Source organism: Neodiprion pinetum, chromosome 3, assembly GCF_021155775.2.
Source record: "Neodiprion pinetum isolate iyNeoPine1 chromosome 3, iyNeoPine1.2, whole genome shotgun sequence".
In the NCBI taxonomy this organism is placed as follows: domain Eukaryota; kingdom Metazoa; phylum Arthropoda; class Insecta; order Hymenoptera; family Diprionidae; genus Neodiprion; species Neodiprion pinetum.
Window position 1 is genome coordinate 17,881,170 of NC_060234.1, and position 27,150 is coordinate 17,908,319.

The 27,150-nt window shown below is 38.3% G+C and overlaps 4 protein-coding genes and 1 long non-coding RNA gene across 5 annotated transcripts; 4 read left to right on the forward strand and 1 right to left on the reverse strand.

Moving 5' to 3' along the window:
• Positions 1-844: 844 nt before the first annotated feature.
• Positions 845-3,950, forward strand: LOC124214777 (uridine 5'-monophosphate synthase-like). The gene is made up of 3 exons (XM_046617408.2): positions 845-1,233; positions 1,655-2,135; positions 2,344-3,950. Exons 1-3 carry the CDS (start codon positions 1,093-1,095, stop codon positions 3,132-3,134), a joined length of 1,413 nt encoding a protein of 470 aa, XP_046473364.1. The 5' UTR covers positions 845-1,092; the 3' UTR covers positions 3,135-3,950.
• A 928-nt stretch (positions 3,951-4,878) lies between these two features.
• Positions 4,879-7,984, forward strand: LOC124214780 (uridine 5'-monophosphate synthase-like). The gene is made up of 3 exons (XM_046617411.2): positions 4,879-5,267; positions 5,689-6,169; positions 6,378-7,984. Exons 1-3 carry the CDS (start codon positions 5,127-5,129, stop codon positions 7,166-7,168), a joined length of 1,413 nt encoding a protein of 470 aa, XP_046473367.1. The 5' UTR covers positions 4,879-5,126; the 3' UTR covers positions 7,169-7,984.
• A 928-nt stretch (positions 7,985-8,912) lies between these two features.
• Positions 8,913-12,018, forward strand: LOC124214774 (uridine 5'-monophosphate synthase-like). The gene is made up of 3 exons (XM_046617404.2): positions 8,913-9,301; positions 9,723-10,203; positions 10,412-12,018. The coding sequence occupies exons 1-3, from the start codon at positions 9,161-9,163 to the stop codon at positions 11,200-11,202; spliced, it is 1,413 nt and encodes a 470-aa protein (XP_046473360.1). The 5' UTR covers positions 8,913-9,160; the 3' UTR covers positions 11,203-12,018.
• A 1,591-nt stretch (positions 12,019-13,609) lies between these two features.
• LOC138190621 (uncharacterized) lies at positions 13,610-14,437 on the forward strand. The gene has a single exon (XM_069134372.1). The coding sequence runs from the start codon at positions 13,610-13,612 to the stop codon at positions 14,435-14,437; it is 828 nt and encodes a 275-aa protein (XP_068990473.1).
• A 3,994-nt stretch (positions 14,438-18,431) lies between these two features.
• Positions 18,432-21,482, reverse strand: LOC138190565 (uncharacterized). Its single transcript, XR_011176612.1, has 3 exons — positions 21,033-21,482; positions 18,882-18,934; positions 18,432-18,743 (listed from the first exon to the last, which is right to left on the reverse strand). It is a non-coding gene; the product is annotated as an uncharacterized lncRNA (long non-coding RNA).
• Between the last annotated feature and the right edge of the window lie 5,668 nt (positions 21,483-27,150).

A 27,150-nucleotide genomic window follows, 5' to 3' on the forward strand; every position in this document is an offset into this window, starting at 1 on the left:
AAATGTTCTATTAAATTTATTACTTTATTTTGTAAATATTAAAAAACCAATAATAAATACTCAACATTGACAATTTAATAATATTTAGTATTAATTATATTAAATAATGATATTTTAATTTATATCAATAAATAATACATACGGATAACTAACCTCAATTATATTGGAGCACTTGAAAAAGTATTTTAGCACAATTTTTTCACTAATATTCACAAATAGTAAATAATATTAATCCAAATATTCAATTTAAATCACTGCTGAATATATTTTATCGCCACATATACAATTCGCACTTGTATGAAAATAAAACACGTGTTGTGACTGTAAAAACTAGAACCATGTGGATAAATATTATAAATAAATATGAAAACAGTGATCAGAGGCGACAAGCGTACCAACATTAGCTTTTTTTCGAGACTTGATGAATTCGGTTGAGTGGGCAACTTCATCCTGTCAATTTTGCGTTACAGCGATGCGCGCGCATCTTGAAATTTCACTCTCATCAGTTTTTCATAACGCGCCTAAAGAAGTATAACTTTAAAAATTTGTGAAATGCGTGTAGATTATCATTGCATTTAATAAATAAATGTGAACAATACCATGCGTCGAAAATAAAATCTCTAACTAGAAAATTGGCAGCAATGAATCCGACACAGTGTCCAACCGTGCTCCGCAGCTGTGTCCGACTGTGTCGTTGTTGGAAAGCACCATGTTCGACACTGTGTCGCTCTGTGTCGTTGCTGGAAAGCTCCCCATATGGGGAAGGGGGTGAGTGCGCTATACGGGCCTACACCGCAAGAGGCGCTTAAATCGCACCTTGACAATCCTCACGTTGTCCCAAAAACTGGGCCAGCTTTTGAGCCAAGTGCTGCTCGAGTGTTGTTCCTTCCTACTACTCCGTGGTCTCAGATTCATTGTCCCCAAGTGTACACACAAAAATACATACACTGTTGTCATTCGTCAAGTAGCACGTGTCAAGCAAACATTCGCGGCTTTCCGTGCATGCTACTCTGTTTAATGTCAATTGCGTTGGATACAAGACGTCTAGTTGATTCCCTTGCGTTGATTTGAGTATTTTTTGACTCGACTATAATGGAAAATCGCTTGGCGGAATTAGCTGTGGAACTATTCGAGATCAACGCCGTGAAGTTTGGCAGCTTCGTAACAAAAGCCGGCCGGCCGACACCCGTCTGCTTTGATTTAAGAGTAATTATTTCACATCCGCGGTTGATGGTAGGTAACTTATATTTCGTTACTTCTGTTCCAATTATCAATTTTGTTTGAAAATAAATAAATAAAGGTCAAAATATACGCGAAGAAAACGTCATATAAAACGAATCAATGACTACGGATTGCTGCACAGCGCAGTTTCATACGACTCTTTAAGTCCTGAAGTCTGCTAGAATCACGTGAAGCAGTTACCGCTATGAAGTCTCATAGCAGTAATGTATGTCCAACTTCCAGATGGGTTATCCCTCAAACGTGGCTGCATTTCAAAAAAATGTGCAAACTATGAGTTTCGACCACCGAATATCTACACCCAGTGCGACATCGAATGTTCTGTTGAAACTAACGTTTCTTAATCTTCTTACGCCACACTTCTTTAATTGACGAAACTAAACATCACTTGTTGACTAGTATCCAAAATTTGCAGAAGTCTGTGTCCACCTTACTGTGGACCCTGGCAGAAAATGGCAAAAGTGCATCACAAGTTTGTGGTATGCCTTACACAGCGTTGCCAATTGCTGCTTTGATATCTGCACAATCAAACATACCTCTGCTGATAAGGAGGGAAGAGACTAAATCCTTTAGGACAAAAAAAATAATTGAGGGCCAATTCGGAGAGGGCGAAAATTGCATCATAGTTGAAGACATTGTGACGACTGGGAGTAGCGTTTTAGAGGCTGTAAAAGACCTAACCGATGTAGGGTTGAAGGTTGAGGAAGCTGTCGTTATTCTGGATCGACAGCAGGGTGGTTATCACAATCTAAGTGCAGAGGGCATCCGAATGAGGAGCTTATATTCTCTGACTAGTTTAATGCAATACCTATTGAATGCAGGCAAAGTGACGTCAGCCATCGTCGAAGACGTCAAAAATTATGTGGAACAAAGTAAAGATCAATTAAACAGCGAAGGTGAGTCGGTGTAATCGAAGAATTCAACCTGACCAAGGAAATTAGAAGCTAACGAACTAGAAATCATTCATATTCTGGGGGTTTTTTGATCAAATAGGGAAATAATCTTAGTATCCTTCAGACGCGTTATCAAACTCCAAACATTTGGCTTTTTTTTTTTTTTTAAGCACAGTAACTAAGACTCGAATATAATTTGATTTTCTCTTAGGAAACTCGGTGAGTCGATTAAGAATCGACTTCGCATCACGAGCAAAACTTGCCAAGAACCCAGCGGCAGCAAAACTGTTCAATATAACGTCGGCAAAGAAAAGTACTCTCTGTCTAGCAGTGGATTTGACAAAAGCTGATGAAGTTTTAGATTTGGCCGAACTAGCAGGACCGCACATAGCTGTTTTAAAAACTCATATTGATCTACTTGAAGATTTTACATCTGAGTTTATCGATAAATTGAAACAGCTGTCCAAAGAGCACAACTTCTTGATAATGGAGGACAGAAAGTTTGCTGATATTGGTCACACGGTATCCTTGCAGTACAGAAATGGGGTTTATAAAATAGCAGAATGGGCAGATTTTGTTACTGCCCATACCGTTCCTGGTTCGAGTATTGTTTCTGGTTTACAAGATGGACTGAAGGGGATTAAGGAAAGTCGGGGGATATTTTTAGTTGCAGAAATGTCTAGTGAAGGAGCCTTGACCATTGGAGAATATGTGAAACATTCTGTTCTTTTGTCTGAAACGTCAAACCTAGTAGCTGGTTTAGTGTGTCAGTACAATGTGTCCGATGATCCAGGTTTGATACAACTCACGCCAGGAATTAGATTGGAAAAGTACCGTGATGATTTGGGACAGCAATACAAGACTCCTCAAACGGTGATCAATGCTGGGGCAGATTTAGCCGTTGTCGGTAGAGGCGTTACAGCCGCGCAGGACAAATTATCAGCCATCATTCAGTATAAAGAAAAACTATGGCAAGCCTACAGTGAAAGGATTAGTAATTGAAATGACACGTCATTCTATTCGTTGTGATTAGAAGTGTGAAATACAAGTTGAAAAACTCATACCTGACTTGGATAAAGAGGCGATTTGTATTCGACAGGATTGGAAAAGCTAATAGTGTAATCATATGCGTCAATCAGTGAAATATGTGATCATGTACAATATACGTGGCAACAATTAACTGGAAAATGTATTTCTCGTAAAGTGTTGGATCAAATGGATATTCAAACGGTACACCAAGTAGAAGTTATTTTTCACAGAGTGAATCAACGGAAGAAATCACTCGTGGAAAGTATTTGTCACGAACACGGTCATATACACGGGTCTGGGCACTCCAACCCCTTTCCTGTACAACGCGGCGTAACCGTCTTGAAGCCTGTGTTTCTCAATTTGTGCACCAAGGATCGGAGCGCTGCAATCTCCGAGGCCGGTCTGCAACGAAGAGAGGAATATAGGGCAGCCGTCTCTCTCCGTGCGCTTGCGTGCCAAGGCCGTGTTCGAAAATTGACTGACAGCACTGTCAGCAATCTTTCATTTCTTTTGCGCTTCCAAGTTCGTGAACAGCTCTGACTCTGTCCTAGGGAATTTTCAGTACTGTCAGTCAATTTACGAACACTGCCACAGTGCGACACTGTGTTACACGGTCGAGCACTGTGCCTTGGTGCTTGTTGGAACGCTTCGAGGTTCTTAATTCAGTCACTAGAGTCCGCTCATGCATTATACGAAAAATCTAGGATCATTGAGCGCTCCAGGAAAGAGAAAAAAAAAAGTGGGTGCGTGTACTTATGTACGCGCGTGAGAAGTTGTACTTCTTTGGCATCATTGAAAAACAACAAAACAAATAACGGATGTCTTACGTTATATTTAAATAATCTATTAAATTTTTGTCACGAACTTTTTCTTAAATGTTCTATTAAATTTATTACTTTATTTTGTAAATATTAAAAAACCAATAATAAATACTCAACATTGACAATTTAATAATATTTAGTATTAATTATATTAAATAATGATATTTTAATTTATATCAATAAATAATACATACGGATAACTAACCTCAATTATATTGGAGCACTTGAAAAAGTATTTTAGCACAATTTTTTCACTAATATTCACAAATAGTAAATAATATTAATCCAAATATTCAATTTAAATCACTGCTGAATATATTTTATCGCCACATATACAATTCGCACTTGTATGAAAATAAAACACGTGTTGTGACTGTAAAAACTAGAACCATGTGGATAAATATTATAAATAAATATGAAAACAGTGATCAGAGGCGACAAGCGTACCAACATTAGCTTTTTTTCGAGACTTGATGAATTCGGTTGAGTGGGCAACTTCATCCTGTCAATTTTGCGTTACAGCGATGCGCGCGCATCTTGAAATTTCACTCTCATCAGTTTTTCATAACGCGCCTAAAGAAGTATAACTTTAAAAATTTGTGAAATGCGTGTAGATTATCATTGCATTTAATAAATAAATGTGAACAATACCATGCGTCGAAAATAAAATCTCTAACTAGAAAATTGGCAGCAATGAATCCGACACAGTGTCCAACCGTGCTCCGCAGCTGTGTCCGACTGTGTCGTTGTTGGAAAGCACCATGTTCGACACTGTGTCGCTCTGTGTCGTTGCTGGAAAGCTCCCCATATGGGGAAGGGGGTGAGTGCGCTATACGGGCCTACACCGCAAGAGGCGCTTAAATCGCACCTTGACAATCCTCACGTTGTCCCAAAAACTGGGCCAGCTTTTGAGCCAAGTGCTGCTCGAGTGTTGTTCCTTCCTACTACTCCGTGGTCTCAGATTCATTGTCCCCAAGTGTACACACAAAAATACATACACTGTTGTCATTCGTCAAGTAGCACGTGTCAAGCAAACATTCGCGGCTTTCCGTGCATGCTACTCTGTTTAATGTCAATTGCGTTGGATACAAGACGTCTAGTTGATTCCCTTGCGTTGATTTGAGTATTTTTTGACTCGACTATAATGGAAAATCGCTTGGCGGAATTAGCTGTGGAACTATTCGAGATCAACGCCGTGAAGTTTGGCAGCTTCGTAACAAAAGCCGGCCGGCCGACACCCGTCTGCTTTGATTTAAGAGTAATTATTTCACATCCGCGGTTGATGGTAGGTAACTTATATTTCGTTACTTCTGTTCCAATTATCAATTTTGTTTGAAAATAAATAAATAAAGGTCAAAATATACGCGAAGAAAACGTCATATAAAACGAATCAATGACTACGGATTGCTGCACAGCGCAGTTTCATACGACTCTTTAAGTCCTGAAGTCTGCTAGAATCACGTGAAGCAGTTACCGCTATGAAGTCTCATAGCAGTAATGTATGTCCAACTTCCAGATGGGTTATCCCTCAAACGTGGCTGCATTTCAAAAAAATGTGCAAACTATGAGTTTCGACCACCGAATATCTACACCCAGTGCGACATCGAATGTTCTGTTGAAACTAACGTTTCTTAATCTTCTTACGCCACACTTCTTTAATTGACGAAACTAAACATCACTTGTTGACTAGTATCCAAAATTTGCAGAAGTCTGTGTCCACCTTACTGTGGACCCTGGCAGAAAATGGCAAAAGTGCATCACAAGTTTGTGGTATGCCTTACACAGCGTTGCCAATTGCTGCTTTGATATCTGCACAATCAAACATACCTCTGCTGATAAGGAGGGAAGAGACTAAATCCTTTAGGACAAAAAAAATAATTGAGGGCCAATTCGGAGAGGGCGAAAATTGCATCATAGTTGAAGACATTGTGACGACTGGGAGTAGCGTTTTAGAGGCTGTAAAAGACCTAACCGATGTAGGGTTGAAGGTTGAGGAAGCTGTCGTTATTCTGGATCGACAGCAGGGTGGTTATCACAATCTAAGTGCAGAGGGCATCCGAATGAGGAGCTTATATTCTCTGACTAGTTTAATGCAATACCTATTGAATGCAGGCAAAGTGACGTCAGCCATCGTCGAAGACGTCAAAAATTATGTGGAACAAAGTAAAGATCAATTAAACAGCGAAGGTGAGTCGGTGTAATCGAAGAATTCAACCTGACCAAGGAAATTAGAAGCTAACGAACTAGAAATCATTCATATTCTGGGGGTTTTTTGATCAAATAGGGAAATAATCTTAGTATCCTTCAGACGCGTTATCAAACTCCAAACATTTGGCTTTTTTTTTTTTTTTAAGCACAGTAACTAAGACTCGAATATAATTTGATTTTCTCTTAGGAAACTCGGTGAGTCGATTAAGAATCGACTTCGCATCACGAGCAAAACTTGCCAAGAACCCAGCGGCAGCAAAACTGTTCAATATAACGTCGGCAAAGAAAAGTACTCTCTGTCTAGCAGTGGATTTGACAAAAGCTGATGAAGTTTTAGATTTGGCCGAACTAGCAGGACCGCACATAGCTGTTTTAAAAACTCATATTGATCTACTTGAAGATTTTACATCTGAGTTTATCGATAAATTGAAACAGCTGTCCAAAGAGCACAACTTCTTGATAATGGAGGACAGAAAGTTTGCTGATATTGGTCACACGGTATCCTTGCAGTACAGAAATGGGGTTTATAAAATAGCAGAATGGGCAGATTTTGTTACTGCCCATACCGTTCCTGGTTCGAGTATTGTTTCTGGTTTACAAGATGGACTGAAGGGGATTAAGGAAAGTCGGGGGATATTTTTAGTTGCAGAAATGTCTAGTGAAGGAGCCTTGACCATTGGAGAATATGTGAAACATTCTGTTCTTTTGTCTGAAACGTCAAACCTAGTAGCTGGTTTAGTGTGTCAGTACAATGTGTCCGATGATCCAGGTTTGATACAACTCACGCCAGGAATTAGATTGGAAAAGTACCGTGATGATTTGGGACAGCAATACAAGACTCCTCAAACGGTGATCAATGCTGGGGCAGATTTAGCCGTTGTCGGTAGAGGCGTTACAGCCGCGCAGGACAAATTATCAGCCATCATTCAGTATAAAGAAAAACTATGGCAAGCCTACAGTGAAAGGATTAGTAATTGAAATGACACGTCATTCTATTCGTTGTGATTAGAAGTGTGAAATACAAGTTGAAAAACTCATACCTGACTTGGATAAAGAGGCGATTTGTATTCGACAGGATTGGAAAAGCTAATAGTGTAATCATATGCGTCAATCAGTGAAATATGTGATCATGTACAATATACGTGGCAACAATTAACTGGAAAATGTATTTCTCGTAAAGTGTTGGATCAAATGGATATTCAAACGGTACACCAAGTAGAAGTTATTTTTCACAGAGTGAATCAACGGAAGAAATCACTCGTGGAAAGTATTTGTCACGAACACGGTCATATACACGGGTCTGGGCACTCCAACCCCTTTCCTGTACAACGCGGCGTAACCGTCTTGAAGCCTGTGTTTCTCAATTTGTGCACCAAGGATCGGAGCGCTGCAATCTCCGAGGCCGGTCTGCAACGAAGAGAGGAATATAGGGCAGCCGTCTCTCTCCGTGCGCTTGCGTGCCAAGGCCGTGTTCGAAAATTGACTGACAGCACTGTCAGCAATCTTTCATTTCTTTTGCGCTTCCAAGTTCGTGAACAGCTCTGACTCTGTCCTAGGGAATTTTCAGTACTGTCAGTCAATTTACGAACACTGCCACAGTGCGACACTGTGTTACACGGTCGAGCACTGTGCCTTGGTGCTTGTTGGAACGCTTCGAGGTTCTTAATTCAGTCACTAGAGTCCGCTCATGCATTATACGAAAAATCTAGGATCATTGAGCGCTCCAGGAAAGAGAAAAAAAAAAGTGGGTGCGTGTACTTATGTACGCGCGTGAGAAGTTGTACTTCTTTGGCATCATTGAAAAACAACAAAACAAATAACGGATGTCTTACGTTATATTTAAATAATCTATTAAATTTTTGTCACGAACTTTTTCTTAAATGTTCTATTAAATTTATTACTTTATTTTGTAAATATTAAAAAACCAATAATAAATACTCAACATTGACAATTTAATAATATTTAGTATTAATTATATTAAATAATGATATTTTAATTTATATCAATAAATAATACATACGGATAACTAACCTCAATTATATTGGAGCACTTGAAAAAGTATTTTAGCACAATTTTTTCACTAATATTCACAAATAGTAAATAATATTAATCCAAATATTCAATTTAAATCACTGCTGAATATATTTTATCGCCACATATACAATTCGCACTTGTATGAAAATAAAACACGTGTTGTGACTGTAAAAACTAGAACCATGTGGATAAATATTATAAATAAATATGAAAACAGTGATCAGAGGCGACAAGCGTACCAACATTAGCTTTTTTTCGAGACTTGATGAATTCGGTTGAGTGGGCAACTTCATCCTGTCAATTTTGCGTTACAGCGATGCGCGCGCATCTTGAAATTTCACTCTCATCAGTTTTTCATAACGCGCCTAAAGAAGTATAACTTTAAAAATTTGTGAAATGCGTGTAGATTATCATTGCATTTAATAAATAAATGTGAACAATACCATGCGTCGAAAATAAAATCTCTAACTAGAAAATTGGCAGCAATGAATCCGACACAGTGTCCAACCGTGCTCCGCAGCTGTGTCCGACTGTGTCGTTGTTGGAAAGCACCATGTTCGACACTGTGTCGCTCTGTGTCGTTGCTGGAAAGCTCCCCATATGGGGAAGGGGGTGAGTGCGCTATACGGGCCTACACCGCAAGAGGCGCTTAAATCGCACCTTGACAATCCTCACGTTGTCCCAAAAACTGGGCCAGCTTTTGAGCCAAGTGCTGCTCGAGTGTTGTTCCTTCCTACTACTCCGTGGTCTCAGATTCATTGTCCCCAAGTGTACACACAAAAATACATACACTGTTGTCATTCGTCAAGTAGCACGTGTCAAGCAAACATTCGCGGCTTTCCGTGCATGCTACTCTGTTTAATGTCAATTGCGTTGGATACAAGACGTCTAGTTGATTCCCTTGCGTTGATTTGAGTATTTTTTGACTCGACTATAATGGAAAATCGCTTGGCGGAATTAGCTGTGGAACTATTCGAGATCAACGCCGTGAAGTTTGGCAGCTTCGTAACAAAAGCCGGCCGGCCGACACCCGTCTGCTTTGATTTAAGAGTAATTATTTCACATCCGCGGTTGATGGTAGGTAACTTATATTTCGTTACTTCTGTTCCAATTATCAATTTTGTTTGAAAATAAATAAATAAAGGTCAAAATATACGCGAAGAAAACGTCATATAAAACGAATCAATGACTACGGATTGCTGCACAGCGCAGTTTCATACGACTCTTTAAGTCCTGAAGTCTGCTAGAATCACGTGAAGCAGTTACCGCTATGAAGTCTCATAGCAGTAATGTATGTCCAACTTCCAGATGGGTTATCCCTCAAACGTGGCTGCATTTCAAAAAAATGTGCAAACTATGAGTTTCGACCACCGAATATCTACACCCAGTGCGACATCGAATGTTCTGTTGAAACTAACGTTTCTTAATCTTCTTACGCCACACTTCTTTAATTGACGAAACTAAACATCACTTGTTGACTAGTATCCAAAATTTGCAGAAGTCTGTGTCCACCTTACTGTGGACCCTGGCAGAAAATGGCAAAAGTGCATCACAAGTTTGTGGTATGCCTTACACAGCGTTGCCAATTGCTGCTTTGATATCTGCACAATCAAACATACCTCTGCTGATAAGGAGGGAAGAGACTAAATCCTTTAGGACAAAAAAAATAATTGAGGGCCAATTCGGAGAGGGCGAAAATTGCATCATAGTTGAAGACATTGTGACGACTGGGAGTAGCGTTTTAGAGGCTGTAAAAGACCTAACCGATGTAGGGTTGAAGGTTGAGGAAGCTGTCGTTATTCTGGATCGACAGCAGGGTGGTTATCACAATCTAAGTGCAGAGGGCATCCGAATGAGGAGCTTATATTCTCTGACTAGTTTAATGCAATACCTATTGAATGCAGGCAAAGTGACGTCAGCCATCGTCGAAGACGTCAAAAATTATGTGGAACAAAGTAAAGATCAATTAAACAGCGAAGGTGAGTCGGTGTAATCGAAGAATTCAACCTGACCAAGGAAATTAGAAGCTAACGAACTAGAAATCATTCATATTCTGGGGGTTTTTTGATCAAATAGGGAAATAATCTTAGTATCCTTCAGACGCGTTATCAAACTCCAAACATTTGGCTTTTTTTTTTTTTTTAAGCACAGTAACTAAGACTCGAATATAATTTGATTTTCTCTTAGGAAACTCGGTGAGTCGATTAAGAATCGACTTCGCATCACGAGCAAAACTTGCCAAGAACCCAGCGGCAGCAAAACTGTTCAATATAACGTCGGCAAAGAAAAGTACTCTCTGTCTAGCAGTGGATTTGACAAAAGCTGATGAAGTTTTAGATTTGGCCGAACTAGCAGGACCGCACATAGCTGTTTTAAAAACTCATATTGATCTACTTGAAGATTTTACATCTGAGTTTATCGATAAATTGAAACAGCTGTCCAAAGAGCACAACTTCTTGATAATGGAGGACAGAAAGTTTGCTGATATTGGTCACACGGTATCCTTGCAGTACAGAAATGGGGTTTATAAAATAGCAGAATGGGCAGATTTTGTTACTGCCCATACCGTTCCTGGTTCGAGTATTGTTTCTGGTTTACAAGATGGACTGAAGGGGATTAAGGAAAGTCGGGGGATATTTTTAGTTGCAGAAATGTCTAGTGAAGGAGCCTTGACCATTGGAGAATATGTGAAACATTCTGTTCTTTTGTCTGAAACGTCAAACCTAGTAGCTGGTTTAGTGTGTCAGTACAATGTGTCCGATGATCCAGGTTTGATACAACTCACGCCAGGAATTAGATTGGAAAAGTACCGTGATGATTTGGGACAGCAATACAAGACTCCTCAAACGGTGATCAATGCTGGGGCAGATTTAGCCGTTGTCGGTAGAGGCGTTACAGCCGCGCAGGACAAATTATCAGCCATCATTCAGTATAAAGAAAAACTATGGCAAGCCTACAGTGAAAGGATTAGTAATTGAAATGACACGTCATTCTATTCGTTGTGATTAGAAGTGTGAAATACAAGTTGAAAAACTCATACCTGACTTGGATAAAGAGGCGATTTGTATTCGACAGGATTGGAAAAGCTAATAGTGTAATCATATGCGTCAATCAGTGAAATATGTGATCATGTACAATATACGTGGCAACAATTAACTGGAAAATGTATTTCTCGTAAAGTGTTGGATCAAATGGATATTCAAACGGTACACCAAGTAGAAGTTATTTTTCACAGAGTGAATCAACGGAAGAAATCACTCGTGGAAAGTATTTGTCACGAACACGGTCATATACACGGGTCTGGGCACTCCAACCCCTTTCCTGTACAACGCGGCGTAACCGTCTTGAAGCCTGTGTTTCTCAATTTGTGCACCAAGGATCGGAGCGCTGCAATCTCCGAGGCCGGTCTGCAACGAAGAGAGGAATATAGGGCAGCCGTCTCTCTCCGTGCGCTTGCGTGCCAAGGCCGTGTTCGAAAATTGACTGACAGCACTGTCAGCAATCTTTCATTTCTTTTGCGCTTCCAAGTTCGTGAACAGCTCTGACTCTGTCCTAGGGAATTTTCAGTACTGTCAGTCAATTTACGAACACTGCCACAGTGCGACACTGTGTTACACGGTCGAGCACTGTGCCTTGGTGCTTGTTGGAACGCTTCGAGGTTCTTAATTCAGTCACTAGAGTCCGCTCATGCATTATACGAAAAATCTAGGATCATTGAGCGCTCCAGGAAAGAGAAAAAAAAAAGTGGGTGCGTGTACTTATGTACGCGCGTGAGAAGTTGTACTTCTTTGGCATCATTGAAAAACAACAAAACAAATAACGGATGTCTTACGTTATATTTAAATAATCTATTAAATTTTTGTCACGAACTTTTTATTAAATGTTCTATTAAATTTATTACTTTATTTTGTAAATATTAAAAAACCAATAATAAATACTCAACATTGACAATTTAATAATATTTAGTATTAATTATATTAAATAATGATATTTTAATTTATATCAATAAATAATACATACGGATAACTAACCTCAATTATATTGGAGCACTTGAAAAAGTATTTTAGCACAATTTTTTCACTAATATTCACAAATAGTAAATAATATTAATCCAAATATTCAATTTAAATCACTGCTGAATATATTTTATCGCCACATATACAATTCGCACTTGTATGAAAATAAAACACGTGTTGTGACTGTAAAAACTAGAACCATGTGGATAAATATTATAAATAAATATGAAAACAGTGATCAGAGGCGACAAGCGTACCAACATTAGCTTTTTTTCGAGACTTGATGAATTCGGTTGAGTGGGCAACTTCATCCTGTCAATTTTGCGTTACAGCGATGCGCGCGCATCTTGAAATTTCACTCTCATCAGTTTTTCATAACGCGCCTAAAGAAGTATAACTTTAAAAATTTGTGAAATGCGTGTAGATTATCATTGCATTTAATAAATAAATGTGAACAATACCATGCGTCGAAAATAAAATCTCTAACTAAAAAATTGGCAGCAATGAATCCGACACAGTGTCCAACCGTGCTCCGCAGCTGTGTCCGACTGTGTCGTTGTTGGAAAGCACCATGTTCGACACTGTGTCGCTCTGTGTCGATGTGTGACGTCGTTACGGTACTCGGTGGAAATTTCCGGATGCTAGACACCGGAATCATTCACACAGCTGTAACATCCGACCGGAACGTCCGTATGTTTCATCGACTATTATTACTGCATGTTACTTTTATCAACTAACCAAACTCGAAGTACGAGAATCTTGTAACCATAAGAAACTAAAACAACTGTCTAACTATTTGGAATATCCCTAGATGGAATTAACTATGAAATTCACTAGCCAAGGCTTAAAAACCATGTTACGAGATCTTCGTACTACAGAGAACTATAATATTATTATACGTTATTATATATCACTATCATATTAACACCATAATTGACTGTAAGATATGTGATGTACGAATGTGTACGAATGTGTGTATCCATAACGATAGTATAGAATGTGAGAAGGCAGGCAATAAAGGCAGTCGGTCCTGAACCGTCACAGAGTGTAGTCGTCTTTATTTACCTCTTCCTCGCATACACAATAACTGGCGACGAGGATAAAAGCATTGTTCCAGAAACCTCGTCGGCATATGACGAAATAAAACCAAATTAAAGTGTTGGAATGCTGATTGAAATAAAAGGGACTGCATGGATCCAGAATTCAACAAAATAATATTAATGAGTTACGAAGAAAATTTCGCGAATTTGTGAAAGAAAAGACTGAGTGTGGCCACCAAAAATTAATACGGATAGCAGATATAGTGGATAAAAAAACGTCCGAAATAGTTGATCCAGATAGTATAAATGAACAATTAAACAAAAGCATAATGGAACGTAGTGCAAATTTGGATTTTGATATTACCAAAAATGATTGGGAAATGTTTTGTGATCGACTAGAGCAGTATTTCATTGCAAACAAAATAACAAATGCTGAAGAAAAAAGAGCAATTTTGTTGATTAAAGTGAATGCAGAGACGTACGAAGAGATCGCAAAAATATGTAAGCCCGTTAAGCCTAAGGACAAAACCTATGAAGAAATTATAACAAAGGTCAAAGATTATTTGAAACCGCCAGCATCATACCTTGTATATAGATATGAATTCAGACTCAGGAAGCAATCAGACGGCGAGGGTATAAAAGAATACGTCACAGCGCTGAAGGTTATGACAGACAAATGTAAATTTACGAACGAAGACGAGCAAGTACTCGATCAAATGATTTGTGGCTTAAAAAGTAAAGCAATAACGGCGGAATTATTAAAACTAGAGAAACCCGATCTGGAAACAGCATTAAAAAAAGCTATGGCATCAGAGGCAGCTAGTAAAGGCGCAGAAAAATTGCAAGAAACAAATGCGGAAATTCAAGAGGTACACATGCTAAGTCGTGGAAAGTTTTGGCGAAAGCAACATGAGGGAGATCGTAGACAGGGACAACGTACATGGACTAGAAGGGGAAGAACATTCGGCCGGGCTCGAGGAACGGCGCGAGCACAACAAATACCGGGAGGCTCTGCTTGTTACCGTTGCGGGGATTCAAGACACTTCGTGAATGATTGTATGTATAGGGAAAATGTAGTATGCCATACGTGCGGTGATAAAGGTCACACTACTAGAGTTTGTACGCATAGAGCCGAAAAAAAAGATGCAGAACAATAGCCGCGTGTAGGTTACGTAAGTGAATGCGGTAGTAGTAGTAGCTCCGATGGTGAAATGTCGCGAGAGTTGAGCCACATGTATATTGATAATAAAAGAAGTCTGTACAGTCTGTATGTACCCGGAAAAACTAGAGTCGAGCCTCAATATGTAACGGTCGAAATAAATAAATCTAAAATTAAAATGGAAATAGATTCGGGCGCGGAACCAGCTATAATTCCAAAAGAAATTATAAAGAAATGTTTTCCGAAAGAAACAATGTATGAGCCAGATATAGAATTTAGGAACCATGATAATACCGTCAATAAGCCTGCAGGAATGTTCAAAGGTGTAACTGTGAGTCTGAACAATAAGATGATTAAAGCTGATTTATATGTAACTGAATCGTCCGGGCCGCCGATAATAGGCAGAGCGTGGCTCAAAGCACTAGGATTATGGCCATTAGTTAAAGACCTAGATCTGCATATAGTTAAAAATAAAATTGATGGTAATGACAGGCTAAATAAAATCTTAGAAAAACATGCTAAATTTTTTAAAAATTCTAAAGGATCGTTCAATAGGGCCAAGATCAGGTTAGAATTAAAGGAGGATGCTAAACCGATATATGAGTTAGCGCGATCTGTACCTTTCGCTTTAAAGGATAAAATAGAGAAAGAATTAGATAGATTGGTAGAAGAGAAAATATTGGAACCAGTAGAAATGAGCGAATGGGCTACCCCGATCGTGCCGATACTAAAACCGAATGGAGATGTTCGACTTTGTGGAGCTTTCAATGTAACTATTAACCCTTTATTAAAAACAATTCGCTATGCACCACCAAACTTCGATCACGCTATGGCTCGATTAATAACAAAAAATATTAATAATAAAAATAAGAAGCGGTATTCGAAAATTGACCTAAAAGAAGCTTTTTTACAAGTTCCCGTTGAGGAAAATTCGCAAAACTTATTAACTATCAATACTCATAAGGGCTTGTTTAAATGCTTGTATATGATGTACGGTATATCATCGGGACCTGGGTATTTTCAAAAGCAAATGGAGGAAGTTTTGAAAAATATAAACGGAGTCGCGGTGGTAGCAGACGACGTAGTGGTAACGGGAAGTGATGATGAGGAACATTTGCGAAATTTAGATATAGTATCAACGAGTTTAGAAGAATGCGGTTTGAAAGGACGAGTAAACAAATGCGAATTTTTCAAAGATGAAGTTAATTATTTAGGATATAAGTTACGGGATGACACTATTACAGTAAATGAAGAAAAGTATAGAGCAATAGTTGATATGAAAGAACCGGAAAATCACAAAGAATTACAGTTATTATTAGGTAAAATCAATCATTATGGCAGGTTATTTAAAGATCGTGCTAAAATTCTAGCACCATTATATAATTGCAGTAATTCGAGAATTTTTGAGTGGGATCAAAATTGCAAAGAAGCGTTTAAAACAGCAAAAATAGAATTAAAAAGCGTTCTTGTAAACTACAATCCATCTTTACCATTAAAATTAACATGTCATGCGTCCCCAAAAGGGCTGGGTGCGTATATCAGCCAGTCTTATAAAGACGGCGATAGACCAGTAGCGTTTGCATCAACGAGGTTGACAGCCGCGCAAGAAAATTACTCGCAAATTGATAAAGAAGCAGCTGCGATAATATTTGGAGTAACTAAGTTTTATGATTATTTATTCGGACGTAAATTTCTTTTAAAAACGGATAATAAACCGTTATCTAGGATCTTTTCTCCTGAAAAGGGTATACCAAAAATGGCTACGAGTAGATTGCAAAATTGGAGTTACTTTCTATCGGCATTTGATTATGAAATAGAGTACATTAGTACAAGAGATAATATTGTGGCTGATACTTTATCGAGATTACCGATAAATTATGTAGAAAATAATGATGTTTTAGAAACTGAAGGCCGATTTACGTATTTACACTATGTATATTCAACAAACATAACATGTTTAAATTTCAAAGCAGTAGCACGCGAAACTGCTAAAAACGAGACCCTATCCATCGTGAAGCGGATGGTAATGGAAGGATGGCCTGACTGTAGTCTTAAAAGTTGGCCTAATGAGTTGCAACCATATGCACTGCGTAAAGACGAAATTCACGTCGAAAAAGAATGTTTAATGTGGGGACAGAGAGTTATCGTCCCACCTAAATTAAGGTGCCGCTGACCTGGATCTAAAAGTTGTAATCGATCGAAGCGCCCTCTGCGTAAGTTTTCTCGGTTCCAAACCATTCGAAAGTGGTACTCTCCACCGGGGAGTAGCGCAACACAATATTAGACAAAACGCGGTCGGTAAAAGGCCTGAATCTGAGTCGGTAACCATACCACCAGGATTGACCCGAATTTTGCATGCAAATGATGACGTCATGTGTGTAGCGATTGCATCACGACCGAACTGATTATTTTGATAGTTTTACGGTGAATATAGCAAATTCAATTTATTGTTCCGTGAAACACCCTTGAATATGGGACATTCTTTGACGAATCGGAGAGATTTAGATAAAAATCGACCGACACAATTTTGATGTAGCTTAAAATTGTTTCACGGGTTCTATATCGAAAAAATAGGGATACGTATTCGAGGATTTTTTTATTTTACATATTTCGTAACATAGAGGAGATCGAAAATTTGATAATTTGGTGTTTTCTGGCACGGAGAACTCATTTTCAAAAATTCATAACGCCGGCTCTCTTTGAGCTGAAAAGTTCGTTTTTTCAACCCAAAGCGAATAAAATAAGTTTTAATGCAACAATTGTTTCATTTACGAGTATTCCGAAATTTATATTGTTATAAATAATTAATATGTTTAAATCGATTTTTAGCTATTGCCTTCACCTCGTAGCGAGTTCTCAGCACGACCATCGTATTCTCCATCAATTCAAAATACGTTATGGATGAAAAATTTGACGTAGAATACGATGGTTGTGCTAAGAACTCGCTACGAGGTTGGGGCAATTGTTAAAGATCGATTAAAACATATTAATTGTTTATAACAGTATAAATTTCGGAATAATCGTTAATGAAAGAATTGTTGTAATAAAATTCATTTCATTAGCTTTGAGATGAAAAAAACGAACTTTCCAGCTCAAATAGAATCGGCGTTATGAATTTTTGAAAGTGAGTCTTCCAAGCCAAAAAACACCAAATTATAAAATTTTCGATCCCCTCTATTTTACGAAATATGTGAAATAAAAAATCCTCGAATACGTATCCCTATTTTTTCGGTATAGATCTCGTCAAAAAAAATTTCAGCTGAATCAAAAATGTGTCGGTCTCAAAGGTGTTTGGTTGTAAAAGAATGTCCCATATACATTAAAACATATCGCGCAATATTAATTTTACACAGCACGAAGTATTTTCAAAATGATTTCATAAATATCACCATTCACCATTTGTAAATATTTGGAAATATGTTCGAAAAATACTATTGAAAGAAAACGGGTACGAATCGTTGTGGTCTCGTTTTATGAAGTTACGCCATCGGTCGCCCCCCCCCCCCCCGCCCAACTCCGCTTCTCCTTGTCGGCAAACTTGAATGGTCATGTTTATTTTCCGTCCGTGCATTACATTGTATTCGATTATTCGTTCAGTCTACGGATAGTGACTGTGCGCGAGAAAAAAAAATCTTTGTGTCGGCAGACGACTGTGCTCGAACATTTTCTATTTCCAAAATAAAGAGTATTTCTCATTCTTCTTCAGAGGTTTTCTATGAGGTACATACATGATTATCTCTGGTGAGTATTTATACATATATATATATATATATATATATATATATATATATGTACACTATACAGTTGTATAAAACGTGCACCCCGACTTACGTTTTTTTCGACATACGCCGTCAATGCCGGAACGACCCATAGCGTAACTTCGGGGTATTACTGTATTGGAATCATTCTGGAATTGTACATCGCTTGTTACACACAACTCTACTGACAATAATGAAATAATTTTATGTTCGAAGCTATTTTACTAGTGAAAAGGGTTTCAAAAAATGATTATATATAATATTGTAACACTTTATTCATGTTACTATGGATATATGAAACAATTGTTGACATCGACGTTGAGGAGTATTTTTATACCCTCTGAGATATTAAATGCAAGGAAATAGTATCTGAGATTCGAGGTAACTATGAAGCTGCGGGTTGTACGAAACAGTTCCTTCTCCCGGTTGATGGGAGTTTCTAACATCCTTTGCGAAGTAATGTAATTCGAACATAGTTCACCACTCCACGAAGATCTCCTCGCGGCATGTGACATTGCGTCCGTCCAACGGTTACGACGGATTATCCTGTAAAATATAAGCGTGTTCATTTGGTTGTTTCGCTTTTTCAATGCAGAATCCATAACATGATTAGTACTTGTCGATAAAAATATACTTTGGCAGAGAATTCATGCTCTCCCCTCCTTATCATATAAAGACACATACAAATACATGGGTCCTCTTCTGTTCTCTTATAACCATGTGTCCGCGCCATCTCACTATACACAAAAATGTTGAAAGGGAGTGGTCGAATCTGATGAAATGGAATAGTGTGATTAAAAATTTTGATCATCTTGAATAATCCGAAAAGTTGAGATAATTCTTTTAAAATTAAGATATTCATTTTTTACGAATCACTCTAAATTTCACCGTGTTCAATATTTTACTACCGATAGCAGATATCTAACGTATGGTCGTTCGGAATGAATATGAATGGGAAATTCCTCGTCAAACCCGACGGATTATTTGTAATCGGAAAGATTTTTTACAGAATGTATAAAATGGTAGAAGCCTCGCCAAAAAATGGTACCATTAAACAATTCGTTCGTTAATAACAATTACAATGTTCAATGTTTCCGGATAAACCAAAGTTTTCTACGAAAGCTTAGCCTCCCTGCTCGCGAATGTGCTGTGAATCATTTTTCTACGTCAAATAGAACCGGAGATGAGATATTGATTCTTCAAGTTTACTGCGCGCCCATTTTGCAACAAAATTGAATGACTCGGCGCTTTCGGAAAAAAAAATCGTAGAAATAGGTTTTGACTTTTTATGCTCACATATCACTTCGAAAAAGCTTTCATTGTTTTGGAAAATACGCGGTCATTTTTTGTCAGAATGATATTTCTGATTCAAGAACCTAAATTTCGTTCCAACTGACTTTTTATGGTTTATATGATGAAATAATAACAGTCGTAATATTTATTTTCCTTAAGATTTGAAATTTCTCGCATATTTGCATCGTACTTAGGGTATATGTCAACACGTGTAAATTTCTCCTATTATCGGAAAAGAAAATTACCGTACGATTATAATAATTGAACTCTCCGAGCATTCGAATCTAGGCTCCGATAAAATTGTGGTATTCGCAACGAAGCATTCAGCAATTCTTATGTTCTGCACACTCCTAACGAAAAATCAAAATGATTATATATGAAGAGAACAGAGAAAAGAAAATTTGAAACACGTATACAATTTGGTTACTCAATATTTTGAAAAATGTATAACAGAACGACGATCGAAACAAATGTCAAAAAAACGACGATCTTTCGAACGCCACTCTTTCGAAGTAAACGTAAACAAGACGATTTGTTTTCTACATTTTTTTTCTATACTATGAAAATGCCGGAAGTCCCTCCCCACTCCTCAACGGTGTACATTTTCGTAGAAATACAATGAGCATCATGGGTACAGTGAGAACAATCTGGGGCGAGTGTTTCCATACTTATGAACGGTAGTGTATATTCATTTGAAGAAAAAAACGGCAATTTCTCAAATAATAAATTGCAAAATCTGAAAAAATTCACGCAGAGTACCTTTTAGTAGTACTTTGATTTAACCAATTATGGGTCGAAAAAAAAGTGGCCGAGTTGACGGAGAATCCTTCCTTTTCGGGTTAAATTCCGAAAATATTGATTTTTGGAAAAAAAGGTGAGAACCGAAGTTGTTCAGAATTTGATTATCAACAAGTTTGTTGCTATTCATTTATGCCATTAAGTTGAAAATAAACGAGATAATGGAAATATTTAGAATTTGCCGCTTTTTTCAGGTTTAATTCCAAAAATCTTGATCCTGGAAGAAAAACTGTAAGAACTAAACTTGTAGAGAATCAAAATTGATACAACTTTTGTTCCGACGGTTTTTCTGTAAAATCAAAACCGGCCGAGTTATTCAAGAAAAACCATTTTAACCTAAAAAAACCATTTTTCGAATATACGCATAAGCATGATTTGGTCGCCACTTTGAATTTACACTCCCAGTGACCCCCCCGAGACAGCTGTGAAAAAAAAATTTTCGTACAAATTATTTACAAATTAACCGGGGAATTTCGATATCAATTCTGACGATGACCCAAGAAATTAAAAGGTTGATCGAAACAGAAATCCGAAAAAATTAAATTTCCATTTCTTTGAATGAAAAAAGGCGTTTTCCCGAAAAATTTCTTAGGAACTTTCGACTCCAATTTTGACAAGGATTCGCCCTGTCAAGTATTTGCTGTGAATTACGAATCACCCTGCATAGCAAGTGCAGATTTGGCAGGATTCTTGTAAATGATATGTATAATTGCATAACAGAAATTTGCAGTATAAAACACTTACCATTGCAACGAACGATTCGTTCGTCGGTGCGTCAAATTTAACCTTTTTTCGGTTCAGCCGTGCGACGTAACTCATCCATTGTTGCACTCGCAAGATTATTGTTGTTTGTAACAAATATCTGTATACACACTGGCCGAGTGAAAATTTGCACGTGATTAGAACTTGTGACACGGCAAATTACCAAAACACTCGCGTTTGCTTCGTTCGCCGCGAAAAGTGAATGTGGACGGTACACGAGGAAACGCAGAAGTGACGGCCGCGCGGATAGTGGGGACAGTGGGGTGTGAGGGATAGTACTCGGAATCCGAAGAAGTTGATTCCTTCGAGAGTTCCAAATTTCTGTGAAATCTTATAGGATTGTGCCGGATTTGATGTACAACAGTAACACATACCCTGACTTTTCGTAGGTCGTATACGATGCAGAAACCAACCCAAAACTCGCTAGCGTATCCGTAGCGTATACCATCTACGAGAAGTCACGGTATGTAGTTTTATAACGATTTCCACCTAATGAGTAACTTTCAGGTAGTTCGTCTAATGTAAAAAAAAATTTTGGTAGCATCATTCAGAACTAGGCGTAATTGACAAATGAAACGAAGCAAATAAAGTATGAAATCCTTATTTGTTGAGAATTAAAAACAGAAAAAATTGGCAAGCAAATTCTTCATCAGAATTTTAACAAGGATCGGCCCTGTAAAATATTTGCCACGAATCTTGAACCGTTGTATGCAGTAATTTTATGTATGTACAATGACATAGATTTTTTGCGGGATGTATTTCTAGTATTGTTAAACACATCCGGTTCAGAAACAATTTCGCGTATGTATTAGGGTAATCTTTAAAACAGGCTCGGACGATTATCAACCGGCCCCCCCCCCCCCCCCCCCCCTCCATATTTGCTATAAATAAATAAATATTGGTCTGTTCAAGAGCACAATTTTTTATCTCAACCCTAAACACTCACGCCTATACTTGCGTGTTTCCTGCAATTTCGGTATTTATTTTACTGCCGCATCTAATCTTTCGGTCAATAATCTGTAAGTATGACAATTTTGCGGACATTGATGCTACTATTAGATGAGGATATCCGGAGCGTATATGGGGCATTCTATGTCAATTATTCGCCATTTATATCTGCCTTTTCGACGAACAGGAATTAAAGGATAGGTATTTTCGTTTTTGTTAATGATTTTCTATCAAATCGATGAAAAAAAGGTAGATTTAAGTGGTGCGTACTCGATGTAGAATGCCCCAAAACCCTTCAATAAAATAAAAAAGAATAATTTTCTTTGCGGAACTACGACTCAAAACGAGAAAAGAAACAGTATGTTATTTTAATTAATATCGGGTTTTGGAAAAGCCATGAGCATTTAAAAAAAAATTGTGCGATATTTTGATAAATTTATGGTGTTTGGATGGGTTGAGACAAACATCTAAAATATTTCAGAAAGACTGCTTTTGGCAGGTACAAGAAAGTGTAAAATTTTCAATAGAATAAAAATTGGTCGAGGTCACGGGTTGGTCGGTTTCGCATGGAATGCCCCGTTCACGTATAGTCGGGCTACGTGCGATTACGAATAGTTACCGCGATTGTGAACTGATGTTACCATTTCCCAACGATGCCTTATAATATGCACGAATTTCAAAATCTAACGGTTATTCTGAGTGAGTTGTACATTTTTTCGTATCCACCTAAAAGCCTATGCTCTCGTCGGCACTGCAGATTGTTGCTTTAGCAGAAACATAGGACGTGTGCGTATTACCATGTCATTTTACCATCTGGTACCGCTTCGGTCGACTACAGCGCTTCTGGAGGTTCAACGTTGAACTAAATTACAGACTTCTCGTGCATCAGAACGGGCGCCTGTCACCTGAAAATCGCCCGCACAAATCGTGCCATATTTACAGAAAACTGACTGGTGCTATAGGTTTTCCCGGATTACGTGTGTGTTTTTGTACGTCGGTATCTCCTTGGCAAAAGTGAAAGAAATTCTGATATCGTACAAACGGTGAATATTCAACAAGTCGCTAGCCCGATCGGCCATGTTTGACGCGACGTGATTTTATTGAGTTCATCATTATTTTTATTAGACGTTATCAATGATCTGCGATAGTAGTGACTGAGATACAGACGTACAATTTTATTCAAGCTATCTTTTAAAAATTTTCCCAGTCAGATTCATATCCCCGTTTTATCAGGATTTGTGCGGGCGATTTCCCCGCTTCTGACGTCACGAAATATATATAGGACATGCCAGGTCAGCGGCACCTTAAGAGAAAAGGTAATCGAAAAATTGCACGAAAGTCACTTTGGGATAGTTAAAATGAAGAGTTTGGCAAGGTCAGTGGTTTGGTGGCCTAATATAGATAAAAATTTAGAAGATAAATCTAAATATTGCAAATGGTGTGTTGAATCTAAAGACAATCCAATTAGAATGGAATTAACTCCATGGCCATGGCCAAGCCAACCTTGGCAAAGACTTCATGCAGACTTTGCGGGGCCATATTTGGGGCAAACTTACCTTTTAGTCATCGATGCCTATTCTAAGTGGCCTGAAATTTTCATTATGAAAAATATATCAGCAGAAGCAACGATAGAAAAATTCCGAGAAATGTTTACAACGCATGGGCTACCGAACCATATTGTAACTGATTCAGGAACGCAGTTTACGAGCGACGAATACAAAAAGTTTCTCAAGCAATTAGGAATAAAACAAGATTTTTCAGCGCCGAAACACCCAGCGACAAATGGAGCTGCGGAAAATCTTGTAAAAACATTTAAGCGTAAACTCAAAGCGATTGTACAAAGCTCGAAAGTAGATGTGAGAACTGCTATACAAATGTTTTTATTCTCATACAGAACAACAAAACATGCAACAACGAATGAAACTCCGGCCAACTTGTTGTTTAAAAGAGAACTGAAAACTCCCTTGTTATTATTACGGCCAGAAACGAGATATCACGTTAAATCAAAGCAATATATGCAAAAAAAGCACTTCAAAGGTAGTAGAAAAGAAAACTTTGAAGAAGGCGACGTAATAATGGCAAAGGATTTTCGAAAACATCACCCGAAAATGTCGGAAGCCAAAATTGTTTATAAATCACCTCCAAGAAACTGTATAATAAAATTTAAGGAAGGAGGAGAGAAAGAGCACAAAAGACATTTCGATCAAATACGACATTGGCGGGAAAGCGAAAATGATCAAAGTAAAATAGATGTTAGTACTAATGTGCGAGATAATGTAAGCAGCGAAAATTCGGCGATAGTTTTAAGAAAATCAACTAGATTAAAGCGAAATGTAACACCATACGATGCTACGCATTATTTGTAAAGGTATAATGTCTATCAACTTTGATAACTGAATAAAACGGGGAAGGGTGTAAGATATGTGATGTACGAATGTGTACGAATGTGTGTATCTATAACGATAGTATAGAATGTGAGAAGGCAGGCAATAAAGGCAGTCGGTCCTGAACCGTAACAGAGTGTAGTCGTCTTTATTTACCTCTTCCTCGCATACACAATATTAACTAACACGATTATACCCAATTATTATATAGCACTCGACAATGCCATTTGTGCATTCGGAGCTGAGAGCTATACTATAAGCAACATACGCTTTACTATATAGCCTGGAGTATAGAAGACTGTAAAACCATAGATAAATGCATAACCAACATAATGTAAAGATAGCACTGCTGCAATACCCATAAAACCAGAGACTGCAAAACCACCAAAACCGTGAATACTAATTACCCAGCATGAACTATACCTTTCTCCGTAACGCCGTAATGTAGGCAACACGCGCAACGTTTTGAAGGCAATGCAGATCTCCAATGTGGAGCCATACAGAGCTTCACCTAGAGAATACATTAGGAAACTTACCGACGAAACGAAAACGTCCTAGAAGCTTCCAAGCCGATTTATATCAATATAAGAATTAACAATTACAGAAGAGAATTATATACAAAAAGCACACATGTAAACCTGCTCTAAAGCTATGAATTATCAAATTACTAAATACTCTAAATCTGTTAAGATAGTTATAACACAAACAGCTAAGGATATTCGCAGCAGCGCGATTCTAATAATGTTAAGCAAATAGCAAACTATGTTTCATAAACAATCGCTATTGTACTCCAGGTTAATAACGACAGTAATCGATTATAATACATATGTAATTCTATATAGATACAGCTATAAAACTAACAAACGACGGGTAACCAATATGACATACGGACTTTGTAACGAGCAAGATAGTAAAAACATTAAGAAGTAAACAGGAAGAAGTTAAGTGGCCGAGGAGGGCCAAAGGGGGGCTGGCGCCTCAACAAGAAGCTCACGCAGGTTGGAGAATTACGGAACAAAGTCCACGCACCTACACCACCGCACCAAGCAGCGTTATACCATACGTAAAAAGCTACAATATAGTAATAGCTAATGGACTAAGATAACAGGCGTGCATGCGCGAGGATGTCGTGCCCTAATTAGTTCCTAGAAAACGGAGGGAGGTGCGCAAAGGTGACCAAAAATCTAAAGAGGGGGATCGTTCTGCGCAACGATCGACCCCTATAAAAACGGCGACCGATCACTCGATCGTCCTCTTGGTTTCTACCTCCAGATTCGTCATCTTGTTCCGGTACAGTCTCGCGGTAAAATCCTTTAGCCTTTTGCATTTAAACTTTCATACAACGTTACTCTGCCCAAAAGTCCAGCGAGCTTCAGCTCCATTGTGTCATATTAAGTTTAAGATCTTACACTGTGTAACTCCGTTTTTGTGACTTTTAAATATCGAACTTATAAAATATACCAAAGTTAATCAAAGTATCCAAATATATTAGAGTCAGTTATTCCGCTAAAACCTCTCACCAATCTACGCTGCAAGTCATCGCATCCAGAATATTCTCAAAAAGGTAAGCCAAATTAAATCTTTTATCCAACAATTACTCCTTCTTCGGTTCGTTCGATTAGAGCGACAGAATGCCCGTTGTCCGGTGTATTTCAATACTTAATCGGTAATTCGTGACCCAAACTACTGATGTGAGTCTAGCTGTAGCTACGTGTGAATGTTTCCGGTGTCTAACATCTGGAGATTTCCACTAGGTACCGTTCCGACGTCACACAGCTACGGTTAGACTCACATCAGTAGTTTGGGTCACCAATTACCGATCCAGTATTGAAATACACCGGACAACGGGCATTCTGTCGCTCTAATCGAACGAACCGAAGAAGGAGTAATCGTTCGATCAAAGATTTAATTAGTTGGCTTACCTTTTGAGAATACTCTGGATGTGATGACTTGCAGCGTAGATTGGTGAGAGAATTCAACGAAATAACTGTTTCTAATATATTTGAATACTTTGATTCACTTCGATTTATTTTATAAGTTCAATATTTCAAGTCACAAAAACGGAGTTACACAGTGTAAGATCTTAAACTTAATATGACAAAATGGAGCTGAAAGCTCGCTGGACTTTTGGGCAGAGTCACGTTGCATGAAAAGTTTTAATGCAAAAGGCAAAAGGATTTTACCGTGAGACTATACCGGAACAAGATGACGAATCTGGTGGTAGAAACCAAGAGGACGATCGGGTGATCGGTCACCGTTTTTATAGGGGTCGATCGTTGCGCAGAACGATCCCTCTCTTTAGATTTTGTCACCTTTGCGCACCTCCCTCTTTTTCTAGGAATTCTAATCCTGACACGACATCTTCGCCGCATGCACGCCTGTGATCTTAATCTATTAGCTATTACTATATTGTAAGTTTTTACATATGGTATAACGCTGCACTGGTGCGGTGGTGTAGGTGCGGGGTCTTTGTTCTGTAATCTTCCATTCTGCGTGAGCTTTGTTGCCGAGGCGCAAGCCCCCCTTGGCCACTTGGCTACTGAGCTTCTTCTCCCGTCTTGTGCTTTCGGCAGCTATTGCCTAATATGTGGTAATCGCAGTGCGTATGCGCTAGTGGTGACTCATGTTTTATGTTAGTGCCGTGTGCAATTTCAGGGTCACGATGCGCTTAATTCTAGTTCCTGTTTACTTCTTAATATTTTTACTATCTTGCTCGTTACAAAGTCCATATGTCATATTGGTTACCCGTCGTTTGTTAGTTTTATAGC

What these genes read in the sequence shown, in the direction of transcription:
- LOC138190621 (XM_069134372.1), top strand. Translation starts at nt 13,610, where the DNA reads ATGGAACGTAGTGCAAATTTGGATTTTGATATTACCAAAAATGATTGG.
- LOC124214780 (XM_046617411.2), top strand. Translation starts at nt 5,127, where the DNA reads ATGGAAAATCGCTTGGCGGAATTAGCTGTGGAACTATTCGAGATCAAC. An exon ending in TTTCACATCCGCGGTTGATG is followed by an intron (nt 5,268 to 5,688) that starts GTAGGTAACTTA and finishes CAAAATTTGCAG; the next exon opens with AAGTCTGTGTCCACCTTACT. An exon ending in AGATCAATTAAACAGCGAAG is followed by an intron (nt 6,170 to 6,377) that starts GTGAGTCGGTGT and finishes ATTTTCTCTTAG; the next exon opens with GAAACTCGGTGAGTCGATTA.
- LOC124214774 (XM_046617404.2), top strand. Translation starts at nt 9,161, where the DNA reads ATGGAAAATCGCTTGGCGGAATTAGCTGTGGAACTATTCGAGATCAAC. An exon ending in TTTCACATCCGCGGTTGATG is followed by an intron (nt 9,302 to 9,722) that starts GTAGGTAACTTA and finishes CAAAATTTGCAG; the next exon opens with AAGTCTGTGTCCACCTTACT. An exon ending in AGATCAATTAAACAGCGAAG is followed by an intron (nt 10,204 to 10,411) that starts GTGAGTCGGTGT and finishes ATTTTCTCTTAG; the next exon opens with GAAACTCGGTGAGTCGATTA.
- LOC124214777 (XM_046617408.2), top strand. Translation starts at nt 1,093, where the DNA reads ATGGAAAATCGCTTGGCGGAATTAGCTGTGGAACTATTCGAGATCAAC. An exon ending in TTTCACATCCGCGGTTGATG is followed by an intron (nt 1,234 to 1,654) that starts GTAGGTAACTTA and finishes CAAAATTTGCAG; the next exon opens with AAGTCTGTGTCCACCTTACT. An exon ending in AGATCAATTAAACAGCGAAG is followed by an intron (nt 2,136 to 2,343) that starts GTGAGTCGGTGT and finishes ATTTTCTCTTAG; the next exon opens with GAAACTCGGTGAGTCGATTA.